The 13,191-nt window shown below is 29.0% G+C and overlaps 2 protein-coding genes across 2 annotated transcripts; one reads left to right on the forward strand and one right to left on the reverse strand.

Annotated features, from left to right (window-relative positions):
- Window positions 1-7,653: 7,653 nt before the first annotated feature.
- On the forward strand, window positions 7,654-8,997 carry LOC119671044 (proteasome activator complex subunit 3). Its single transcript, XM_038081536.1, has 3 exons — window positions 7,654-7,941; window positions 8,008-8,368; window positions 8,433-8,997. The coding sequence occupies exons 1-3, from the start codon at window positions 7,918-7,920 to the stop codon at window positions 8,798-8,800; spliced, it is 753 nt and encodes a 250-aa protein (XP_037937464.1). The 5' UTR covers window positions 7,654-7,917; the 3' UTR covers window positions 8,801-8,997.
- A 1,303-nt stretch (window positions 8,998-10,300) lies between these two features.
- On the reverse strand, window positions 10,301-11,299 carry LOC119666996. Its single transcript, XM_038076273.1, has one exon. The coding sequence runs from the start codon at window positions 11,297-11,299 to the stop codon at window positions 10,301-10,303; it is 999 nt and encodes a 332-aa protein (XP_037932201.1).
- Window positions 11,300-13,191: the final 1,892 nt, after the last annotated feature.

Consider the following 13,191-nt stretch of genomic DNA (forward strand, 5'->3'; position numbering starts at 1 on the left):
GTCTAATCTAGTTCATACATTCCTGGTGACTTTAAAGGCTTCGTGATTATATTTTTGTTTAAAGGTTAATAAATTTGGCAACCAACATGTGCAGAGCTTCTTCAAACCTAAAACTTGTACAATATTTTCTACAAGGATGATGTTTTCGGATTTAAAAGTTAATTTGTAGCATGTTTAAGCTGGTCTTTGACCAGCTTATGCAAGGTGGCGATCTACTACTTTAGGGCTCCCTTCTTTAAAGATCTTGATCAAGTACAGGATCCTTCACTATATAGCATTTTAAGCTTCATCCAAGCTTCCAGGTGGTTCTAAACCGTGAGTTTTTCCATTATACGGTAACACAATGATAACACATATGCCTAAGTGGATTCTCTTTGGATCGTCGGTATAATCTAATTTAATCTAACATGTTTATGTTATGGAAACTTTTTAGTAAATGTAGTAAGAAAATGTTATTTTAATAAATGTGAAATAAATCAAAAACTTTTTTGTTATATATAACGAAATCATAATTTCAAAGTTTACAATCCATTTGTGAAAACTCTGTCAACATTTTTAATAGAGATTAATCCATTTAATTATGATGAAAACTGAAATGTAAATGAAATGTACTCTCTTGTGTATTCATTAACAAACAAATTTCAATCCTTAATCGATTTATTATTTCACAAGTCAATCATTGTCAAACGCATAAATCATCCTTAAATCAACATACCTCATCATTGAGAGAAACAAACGGTGACAGTCGTCAGCCTTCAGTGAATGTCAAATGCGCAATTGTCTAAGAAAAGGAAAATAATGTGAAAATTGAGGACGAAACGAGACTTTGCGCAGGACATTGTCTGTGTTAAGTGCCAATTGTGCTACTTAACGCACAATTGACATATTCTGCAGATACAATATATTTCTCCAAGAGACATAGACATTCTTTAACGTGTCGTACGAAACACACACTTTGCACTTTTCAACAATAAAAAATCGTCTGCCTCTGTGTCGCTTGTAATTGTCCTTTTTTCTGCCTGACGTATCTTAGCTAAAATATTTGCAAATAATTTATCTTTGGTCAAGAAAGCCTTGGTAATTGACCTTGTGCAAATCAGTGACAACTTCATGCATATTCGATGTGACCTCAGTGGGTGTGGCAAACAGACGAATACTCCCATAGGAAGGATAACAGCTAACAACACCGAAACAGTGAAGCTAACTTTAAATCGCAAGCATATTATTTTTATGATTTTGATCCTTTTGCAGTTGATTTGATTAATGGTGGTCACATTGTGGTTAAAATGGATGTGCACAGTGGAAACTGTGCAAACTGTGCACATTACATGAAATGATATCCAAAAGCATATTGTTTGTCAGATAATTCTTACCATAGTGTAGCAGAGAATGTTAGCTGAGATAGTCCATATTAAGATAATAAGCTGGTAGCATAAATTTAGACATTTTTTCTTCATTGTCACTTTGGTTTTTGCTTGATTTGCTGCGGCTTGTTGTTGTCATTGATGTGTTTGGTTGACAGGGGGTGTAAGGATAATGTAAGGACAACAGTGCTTAGGGTTGAGTTGTCCTTTTGGTGTCATTTTTTCTATAAATTTATTTTTGGTAAGATATGATTTTTTGCAATTTTCTCATCAGCAACTGTCATCAATGTTTATGGTTGCACATAATGACGACGAATTGAAACGAATTCACGAAAATTGCGCAGATGTTTGTTCTGCTGGAAAGCATTATGGTCTAAGGAAGGAAGAAGGATACCCAAAATGTAACGAAAGCTTACATGTGCTGAAGGACGTAGAATGCTTTTATCTTATGACTTAAGAAAAAAAAGTGAAACATTTTCACAACTTGGCATTGCTAAGTAAAATTAAAGATATAAGTTAAGTAGAAATTCTTTGAACAGAACAGAATTAGAACAGAAATGAGGATTGTTTTTATCAAATAGTAAAAATAGTAAAAATAATAAAAATAGTAAAAATAATGCTTGCTGCCATTTATCAATGAATCCCTTAATTCTAATGTTTTGGTTGGAAATGTTGCACTTATCTCGGAAAAAGCAAGAATTTTAGTTTCCAATAACAAATGGTAACTTTAAGTGACAGCACAGAGAAAACCATGAAAAAAATACCCTTAACCTAATTGTCTTCATTTCACAGATACTCTTATTTTGTAACAAAGTAAATTTAAGGATAATATTCTTTTAAATATTAATGCACACAAAATAGATTTAACTAAAATATTATAATGCTAGCTCTGTTTTTATTAGGGTTTTGAAGAGGGTAAGGTATATTAATAGCTTTTTCAGTTTTTTGGAATCTTGCATTGTACCAACAAATTATGTGGAAGATTTATTTTAAATAAAGGACATTTGTATACATTTAATAAACCCCTAAATTGGTGCTTAAAGGACAGTTAAGTTAGTTAGAAAAAAACAACATTTTTATAATAAAAATTGTACATAATTAGAATGAATACGATTAATTATTATTAATAAAAATAATTTACGAATACTTAAATATAAGAAATAATTCCCAAATCACTGTTGACAGGTATTTGACAGGTATCGCGAAACAGCTGTATGGTCAGCCAAAATTAAATCAATTAATTAAAAATAATAAATAATTTTTGTTTTTGTCATTAATTGCAATATAAAATAAATATTTCATATTTCAGCAAGAAACATAAGTGAGGCAAAATCTTACAGTATTTCTTTGTTTGACTTCAAACCTTATTCCTTATTTAATTTAATGAAAGTCATTAGGATATACTAGATTCGTTTTACTAAATTTTATAGAACATGAGCAGATAATGTGAATAAATATTTTAATCTGATGTGTCACAGAATTGATTGAATGAAAGCCAGATGAAAGTACTGTCTTCCATTCAAACAACCGCAAGTTAGGACTGTATACAGATGAAATGAGCGAACACGTTTCTCTCTGCTTTATACAGCATTTTCAGGTCGTTCATGTATATATAAAAAATCTTGCCAAAATCTAGCTATTGTAAGCGCAGTATAAGATGTATATGCCATTATCGCAATTCAAGGAAAATGAAATTTCAATATCAGGGACAAAGTGTAGTCTTTTAAAACGGATAGTTTTAGTCTAGATTTTAAGGAAACCGAACAGAAATAGAGCAAATGTTTCATTATCTGTTTAACATCAGGTCCCTTGCACATCCTGCAATCATCAGTGTTGAAGTGAGAAGTGAAATTTCAATATCAGGGATGAATTTTAGGCCTTTAAAACTCATAGAGGTTTAGTCAAAATTTTAAAGAAGCCAAACAGAAATAGAGCAAATGTTTCATTATCTGTTTAACATCAGGTCCCTTGCACATCCTGCAATCATCAGTGTTGATAGTGCAATGTAAGATGTAGATGTCATTATCGAAATTTAAGAGAAGTGATATCAGGGATAAAGTCTCGTCTTTTAAAACTGACAGATTTTAGTCCAAGTTTTGAGGAAACCGAACAGAATTGTTCAACAATTACTCCCTTGCATTTCCTGCATTCGTTACTATTTATAGCAGTTTTTTAGTAACTAAAGTGAAATTTTAAGAAATATTCTCAAAGGCACCTATGTTCTTTCTGGAATTTTAGTACTGGGAGTTTTTTTTTTTTTTTGATTTTTTTGAAACAAACAACATGAACTTTAAGTTATTTTTTATATATTTATTTTGTCAACGAAACGCTACGTAAATAAAGTTCTATGGAGAATTTGGATTGTGGGAAATAACAATGGCACAAACTACAAATGAAAATAGTTTGGAACCACAATAAAAATTTCAACTGAGCACAAACCTAAACCAATTCCAAAGCGAGTGTCTACGAAGGACAAAGCAAGAATATTTCACAATTGTGTTTGCAAGGATAATAAAATAGAGTTTACTGCGAAGATAATTAAATATAAAAATAATTCAATTGGAAAACCAAAAAATCGATTCCTGCCACATAGACCACAAAATCATTGAAGAAAGTCAATAATATTTGCCAGCAGTTATATTTGATTGGTGAAAAAGTATTGAACGATGATTGTTGACTTCAGTAAGGCTGACAATGTAAGGAAAATATCTTAACACTTGTGAGAGTTCAAAGGAATGACAAACATAAATAATTAACGAATTTAATTAAATGATTCGGAAGGAATAGACATGTTAGCACACGCATGCCAAGTACACACAAACGGAAAGCGATAAATCACAGGACATAACCTAAGACACGTAAAAGTAACTTACAAAGGATAACCCTTGAGCTTTTAAGTTTTAATTTCCCTTTTCAATTTAAATTTTAAAACAACAATAAAAATGTGGAAAATGAAATTGCACGATTTAAGCAAATATGAAAATGTCATTTGCACTTTCGAAAGGAAACTAAAAGCGACGGCAAATAATGCCGCTGAACTTCCTTGAAATGCTAAGTTATAAATCTTAAAATTTTGCTGCATTAAATCCATTTTGAATTAATGGCTGTGCATTAAGGAATTAAAAAGATACAAGCACTGATATTTGTTAAGCCTCACATGCGAATGTGTAATTCCTTTGACGGAGGCAAATTTACTACGGCAGCAGGAACTTTAGTGAATTTGTGTTAATGCCTTTCGAACCGGCAGGATAATGCAAAATATACACGTGTATATAAAACTTGACAGCTGAGTTCAGAATAATTTAATTTAATTTAATTGAAAATGTTGCGAAAAATCCTTCAAAACGAACTCCAAGTGAGTAAGGCAAGAAATTAGAAGGATTATGGAGTTGAAAGCACCGGAAAATTAGGCGCATTTAAAATGCAAAATACTTTGTAATACGAAAGAGGAAATCTTAAATGGTTTTTGTATCTTTAAAGAACTTCTGAATATAAGGAAATTTTATATAAAACCATGGAAACGTAATATATATGGTACATATGTACACAAAAAAATTGGTTCATAAGAAATTCTATAAAAATTGAACAAAATGCTTTAAGGGCTTAAAAAAAGATTATTAAATTCCTTATCTTTATTAGAAATTAACTGCAGCTTCTTCTTCTCATTTGATTCTAGATTTTGTTATGTCAACAGCTTCTTAAAACATTTTTCAACCGGTACCAATAAACTCTTTACCAATCATAGATGCCAATTCGTTTCAAATTAGTTCTCACCTCATCAATCCATCCGCATCAGGTATGCTTCAAGTTTATTTTTTCATCTGGTTTTTTAAACCACGATGTGCGATCCTAGAATTTATTATATCAACATATGCTTACATCACTTCCCCACTCCTCAAGATTTTTCATAATTGTTTTTCAATTATGAATGTCAAATAGTTCTCTCCACATCAATCCATCTGTACCAGAAATGCATTATTACTTTTTCCCAACTGGATCTTAAAAGCGCAATGAAAGTTTCAATGGTTAAAAAGTTTCTTCATGATTTTTCACAATCAGTTCCCAAACATGACCCCAAATAGTCTTATATTAGTTCTTACCGCATCAATTTATTTATAACAGAAATATGCTACCGTTTTTAATTTTCCATCTGTGGGAACACATCCTTGAGTAGACTGAGGAACGAATGTCGAATTTTCTTAGCAGAAAGTCTTTGTTCGTTTTTGTGATTGTAATGCAAAAACCCTTATTCTCTAAATTAATGAAAATCTCTTCTTATTTTATTTCACTAATTAATTAATTACAATTCAGAAAATAACCTATAATTAATATTCCAGTGCAATTATATATTTTCTAAATCATTTTGAATAATTTTTTGAATATATATAAATGTTAGGGCATTAACTTTGATGAAAACAAACTCAATAATAACTTCCTTATTTAGTGGAGAAAACATAAAATTTAATTTAGAGTAAAAAAGTAAATCTTTTCAAAAAGCAAATTAATTTAAACTTTCTTCCATTCAGGGTTTTGCTTGAGAATAAGCAAGTTTTTCCTTGGTCTTCGTCAAGTTAATTATTTTCCCCTTGTGACTTCAGAATCAAATATACACTTATTAGTTTTAACGAAGTTGAACTTTATTTTATATTCGATTATACAAAATAATGGAATGTGAATAATTTAGTGTTATTTCTTTTTAAATGTGTCACAAAAACTTTTATATCTTTTTTTTTATATCTTTTTAGATATTATTTACCTAAAAAGATGAAATTAAAACTTTTTTTACAAGATTATAGAATCTAATTAATATTATTATATTACTTTTTTTCGTAGGTGATAATTTTATATTTTTTTAATAATATAATTTTATCATATAATTAATACGAACTAAATCATTAGCTATTGCATTATAAAAGTATAGTAAAAATTTTTTGTTTTCTGTAAGTGAATTTTGAACAACCCTGTTTTATATTATTGTTCATATTAAAATGTACGGTTTATGTTTTAAATAATCATTGACATAAACCCTATCTTACGGTCTTTGTTTATAATATTACGGTATTGATTTCAATAACTTTAAAACTTTACTTTCTTCAATTTTGATCTTATTTAACATAATCTTTACTAACGAACTTGGCAGCACTATTATTATTGCTTAAGGTCGCACATTTTATTTTATTTTCAAAATTTTATAAAAAAAAAATAATTTGAATTTCTAAGTTTATTAATGTTCTGCAGAACTAAAGATGCAGCAAATTATTTGCAATAGTTTTTCTAAATGAGACATTTTAGGTTAATAAAAACATTTTCTATATGTAATGTGTTCTGAAACGGAAATTCCGATTTATAAAATAAATCGATTTGACTTTATACGTTTTCACCTACTTTATTTGTTTTTATGATTTAAAAACAATTTTTTTAACTTTGAACTATTTTACGAAATGTAGTTAATGCATTAAACAATTAAATAATATTTATTATTTGTTGAGTATATCTCACTCTCGTCTTTAAAATGATTGAAACTCTGGGAAACCTTGGCTATGGGAATAAATTTGCATTCGATGATTTTTTAAATAGCGTATATTAAATATATTTAATTATAAATATATTGTAATATATATAAGTATATATATATGAATAAATAAATCTGTTCCTCGAGCTACTCGTTGTAAAACTCAAGTTAAGTGCAAACTAAGAGCGTAACACAAATAAAGTGCCAAATTACGCTCTTTACACAGATTTTCATGGAACAGCTTTGTGTAAAGTCTGGTGAGAACACCAGTGTCGCGCCAATAAACAATACAAAAATTTTAATTTAAACCAAAACAGCTGATTCACACATCAACACAAATTTTACTTGAAATAAAATAAAGTCTATGTAGCATTTTCAAATTTTGACAGGGACGTAACGCTCTCAGATGCTCTCATTTATTCGTAAATTTGATGGTGGAACGCACTTGTGTTTACACAGTGTTACTTGAAGTTACTACGAGCAGCTCGTGGAAAAGACCTAATAAGAACATATATTAAAAAAATTTATGAAGTTTGAGCAAAACTAAAACAAAAGTCAAAAATATGTTTTACTATTTTAAAACTATATCGAACGCTATTAATTTCTGTAATCAAAGATTAAATAAATATGGTATTCGTTTTAATTAATATCGATTCATATTATATATAATAAAAACGATATAACAGGTGTAAGAGAATAATTTTTATAAATAACAACCCTGACATTTTGCAATGAATGAACTTTAAAATGTCAAACAATTATTTTGTATGATTTGGCACCATTGTGTGCCGCACACATTGCGAATGGAATAAGAACAAAACCAAGCGTAGTGTGGTTTGGTAGTATAATATTGTAGAAATATTGGCTCGCGTTTGTTAAAGTATTTATGTTTGTAGACAAGTTCTTTATTTAAAGTTATATAAATTGAATATAATTTCTTCGATTGCAAAAACATTTTAATAATACTAAGAGCAACAAACACGCGACTATCTTTGATTATTTGTCACACGAAGCACTCTGTCAGTTGAAAAAAGATTCATCATGTCAAACGATACGGTAGCTAAGGTAAATATCATTTATAAATATAAAGCCGAATTTCTTCAGTATTACTAATTTTTAATTTCACAACAGGTACAAGAATATAAAGATTCTCTCATACAAAAAGCGGAACACTTAATCATACAGGGTTTCCCAGAAAAAATCGTAGAATTAAATGAATTACTGTCTACTCCCATGTTCAGCGAGCGGAATTTCAATGAAGTGCATCAGGACTTAAACATTCCAATACCTGATCCTATAACTGTGAATAATCATGACGATACGCATCTTGATGGTGTGGATCAACAACCTTCAGCAAAGAGACCACGCAACGATATTTCTACAACCGGCGTTAAGGTAATGTTCTTAGCAACTGGATCAGTTGCATGCAACGAGCCACTTTGCGATATGATTAGAATTGTTAAACCAATAATTCGTAAACTCGTTGAAGATTGTAAGTAAATATATTTATTATTATTAAATTAATTCATAAAATTAAACTATATATTTATTAATAGCCAATTTGCTGAAAATGTGGATTTCATTTATGATACCGAAAATTGAGGATGGAAATAATTTTGGTGTGTCGGTGCAAGAGGATACTTTAGCTGAAATACAAGCTGTTGAATCGGAGGCTGCTGCATTCTTTGATCAGATATCCCGTTATTTCTTGTCGCGTGCGAAAGTTGTATCAAAAGTAGCAAAGTATCCGCACATCGATGACTATCGGCGTGCCGTCGTCGAACTGGATGAAAAGGAATACTTGAGTTTATGGTTGGTAGTGTGCGAAGTGAGAAATCGTTATTCTTCATTACATGATATTGTCATTAAGAATTTGGAAAAACTTAAGAAGCCACGTTCATCGAATGCGGATAGTCTTTATTAAATGCTATCGCTGGAGGAAAGCTTGGCGCTAATCTCTAAATTCTTCTATTAATTTACGTAGTAGTTTGACGTGGTACTGAATACCATATTATTTCTCATTAAGCCAATCCTAATAATGATGGAATAACTGTAAAACAATATTTATTTTGTAAAAGCTCTATTATTACAAATAAAGTAAATTTTGATTTTCTAAACCTACGTCATAAATTATACATATAATCGTATAATAAATTTAACAAAAACTAATTTTATACTCTTATTGCAAATTAATTTAATATTTTGAAATTAAAAATATATGCATTTTCAATCATTATATTGAAAATAAAAGCATTTTTGATCATTATATAGAAAACTAACCTGTGTGATTAAATGGTAAAACAAAATTCGTCTAGACTTGGGGGGGCGGAATTTCCATGTAAATTAAACTCGGATTCTAGAAAAATCTATAATTGAGACCATATGCTGCCCCTTATGCTATGCTACAAAATATTATGAATTTGCGTGCACACAATTTTAAGTGAAAATTTTGCATACCTTTGTGCAAAGCGAAAATAAGTAAAGGAGAAAATGATATAGCAAGCAGTCTCTCTACCAACAAATGTAAAGGTCTTTCTTAGAAAATTTCTAATTCGAAAAATTTGCAAAAATAGAATTAGTCGAATTTATTTGCTTGTGAAAGAGGAAGTGATTGTCATACCCAAATGGAATCATAACGGTCGTCAGGTCCATATGATTACCAATAATACTTTTCATGTTATGGATCACTATAATAATAACATTTGATAGAACTAGATAACTTCAATTCGTTTGAATGTAGGGTCTTCAAAAATAAGGTATATATTAAAGAATCCTGTAATTGAGAACTAAATTGTTTTAATGTAACAAGTTGATATCTCCTATATAACGGCCCTACGAAAATATTAGTAGAGCGAAGATTCGCATAAGAAGTTAATTGTTCAAATGCGAAATTGTTTTGTTTCGTGTTATTCAAATACGACAATGTATTGTCGTATAATCGGCTCCTCGGGGAGGTATGCAGACCTAAGGTCAATTATTGCTTAGTCTGATGAAGTGATTAACAATAATACTGTCAAGGCGTAAGCAGGCTCGGCACAGATGCAAAAACAAGATATAAAGCTTATATACGAAGAATATAATATAATTTATTGAGAAAATTTGACTCAGAGAAATACTCTAAATCCATGAAAACTGCAAAATAGATCTTAAGATTGCAGAACTTAACAATAAAACACATAAATTTGTTTGTTTCAGAGCATTTATATACTTTTACATTCAATTGTCAAAAGTACACAGAACAAATGTAACTGAAAATTTGTGTTAGTCGTAACAATTCAAGAAATATATATTATTTAAACAAAACCGTCATTGACCCACAACCACATAAACATATGATCAATTATCGAAGAATTTAGATCAGGATGTTATTTAAACAAAACCGTTATTGATTCACCACCATATAAAAATATGATTATAAGTGAAGTTAGACCACGATATTAGTTTCCAGAGGATCAGTTTTGGTGTCTTCATCGTCATAGGGCAAGAGATTTTCATTGCTTTTCCAAATATGTAACAAATTTCCAAGAGTTGTACAAATAGACATGAAAACAGGATTAACTGCAAGATGTTGAACGGGACCGGTGCAGGTTGGCTGAGGAAATTCATACTTAAATTTGTTTTTTAAACAGTCGTAGACATCAAGACCACCTGCTGCATTACCAATAAAGATTGCAGAGGAATATTTGTCAAAGCCTGCATGTAATTGTACTTTCTGGAAATCCATGTCATTTATATACTCAAGCACTGGAGTCGCAGCATCCGTTGAAAATAAATCGACAGTATTTTTTACACTAGTTGCGAAAAACTTGCTCTCATCACACGATACATCTATACAACTGTTAACATCGTAGTGTCCAGGATAGATATAGGTTGTATGAGGTCCAAAAGCAAATTTCCGTAAATCGTACAAAGATATACCAAAGTCGTTTACTGCAAGGAGACAGTTACATCTTGGATATAACTTAACGACTCCTGACCCATACATTTTGTTCCACAAGGTTGAACGGCAAGTACGATCGTCCCATAAATTAATAATATTATTACTGGAACTAGTTGCAAGTAAGCTTTTGCTCTTGCCTACGGAAATATTGTTAACAGGACACGTAGTTTGAAAAACAGTTTCAGCAATACTCTTTTCAATATCGTACAACACAAAGTTAACATTGGGTTTTTCCGCTGTTATAAACAAACTATCTCCATCCTGGTTAAATTTTGCAGCGTTAGCATTTTTGCGGGCAGTAAGCGGAATCTTACTCAACTTGTTCTCTAATAAATTCAGCAGTGAAAGAGTGTGATTACTTACAGCTGCAAGATGGATACCATCATTTGAGATATCAATCGAATTTATAGGCTCTCCAAAATTAAAATTTTCAAAAACCGCAAAATGCACTTCTGCACCTTGACCATTCATCGTCTCAGTCATATTTATTCAACAGCCTCAGATATGTTCAATTTAGAGTAAAACACCAAATTTTGAAATTATGTTATCAAATTTTCAAATATTAAAACGAAGAATTTTTTATAACGAATTTTTTTCATTCGTATCTATAACATTAATAAAAATTTTTCTTTAACCTACGTTTTTGAAAGTTAAAACATAAAAATTTCTGAAAACTTGATTAATTTAATTTTTTTTAGATTCAAAACTAAAGTTCGAAATTTATAGTTTCAACTGCGTAAGTTAATTTCAGTTATGCCACGTTCACACACAACTTCATTTAGCAAAAACCTTCATTTATTTTTAATTACCGCTAAATAAACAATTCTTTTCTTCATAAAACTATTTTAAGGGCAAGTCTGCAACAGACTCCAGGTGCGTTTCGTTACTCTAGAACTTTAGTTTTAAAATTTTCCCGATTGGGATGTTATAATTAATTAATTAGTTTTTTAGTTCAAGAGGTGTTAATGAAAGCCAAATTTGTTTACTCTTAGCCCTTGCAAACCATTTTGTTAAGACCATAACATATCATATATAGGTATATAGGTATCATATAAGATAAGATATGAATAAGACCAGCGAAATAGTAATAAAAATCACTTATTTGCTGTATTTCAAATATTTCAAATTAAACATTAAGGACTTTATAATGACTTCATTATGGTTTGTGTGAACAGCTTCCATATATCTTAATTTATTAAAATATTTTATCTGTCTGAAAATAAGACTGCTTACAAAATAGTCTTTAACTATAACTATAAACTAATTAAATAAAAATTCGATTATTCCAAAGACCACTGATGAAGAGTACTTGGCCATACTCGAAACAGCGTTGTATAGTCAGCCAAACTTCAATAAAAAATTAAAATAAATTTTTGTGTTTGTCCTTTATTTCTTTCTTTGCTATTCGAAAACCCCTCTAATAGTCTTTAACTTAATTCCAAAACAAATTTTTTGATAATTTTTTATACATATTTATTTTGTATATATATTTTCAATTAGTAAAAAATATATATTATATAAATTTATTTAAATACAAAATTTAAATAAAAAATAATTTACAATATTTTTATATAAAACGTACCACAATGATACAAACCAATTAAAATTAATTATAGTTTAAAACTTAAAAATATTTTTTAAAAGTAAATTTAGACATAAATCAGGTTTTTTACAAACTTAAAATTAATTTAAAAACTATTATAGTTGTATATAATTTACGCGGGCTGTTAATAAAATTAGGAAGATATACATATATAAAAAATATTGTAAGTTCGTCGGAACTTCGTTATTAGCTATTATATTATTATTATGTTATTTCTTATTATGCTATCTTATTTGAATATTTTGTTATAGATGGTAAAATTTTCAAAACAGCCCTTATAATTACTTCTCAATTAATTAATTTAATTAAGTTAATTATATTGTTTTTATTCGTACAGAGAATTTATGATTGCATTAAAAACGAAAGGTTATAAATGCTTTATAAATTAATCATAGAAATTTCATTCTACACTTTTAAATAGTAGTAATAAATTAAAAATAAATATTAATTTCTTATTTATTTTTCTTTAATTGCATTCAGCATGTTTGTTTACTTTATTTAATTTAATTTTTTTTAATTCTGTTGTTTTGTTTTTTGTTTTATTGTGTTTTATTTTATTTTATTGGGTAGTTATTTTATTATATTTTACTACGTAATGATTTGTTTTAAATAATTTTATTGTTAATTTATTATGTTATATTATTATATATTTCACTTTGTCATATATTATTTTGTTTTACATTTAATTCGTTTTTATTTTAGTCTGTCTTCTGTTAGCTTATTTTATTGTTTTTTTATTTTATTTCATATTAATTAATGTTATTAAATATAA

The sequence above is a fragment of the Teleopsis dalmanni genome, chromosome 1 (genome assembly GCF_002237135.1).
Source record: "Teleopsis dalmanni isolate 2A chromosome 1, ASM223713v2, whole genome shotgun sequence".
In the NCBI taxonomy this organism is placed as follows: Eukaryota; Metazoa; Arthropoda; class Insecta; order Diptera; family Diopsidae; genus Teleopsis; species Teleopsis dalmanni.

Coding starts and splice junctions, on each gene's coding strand:
- LOC119671044 (XM_038081536.1), top strand. CDS start 7,918: ATGTCAAACGATACGGTAGCTAAG. Junction 7,942..8,007: donor CAAACGATACGGTAGCTAAG/GTAAATATCATT, acceptor ATTTCACAACAG/GTACAAGAATATAAAGATTC. Junction 8,369..8,432: donor TCGTAAACTCGTTGAAGATT/GTAAGTAAATAT, acceptor ATTTATTAATAG/CCAATTTGCTGAAAATGTGG.
- LOC119666996 (XM_038076273.1), bottom strand. CDS start 11,299: ATGACTGAGACGATGAATGGTCAAGGTGCAGAAGTGCATTTTGCGGTT.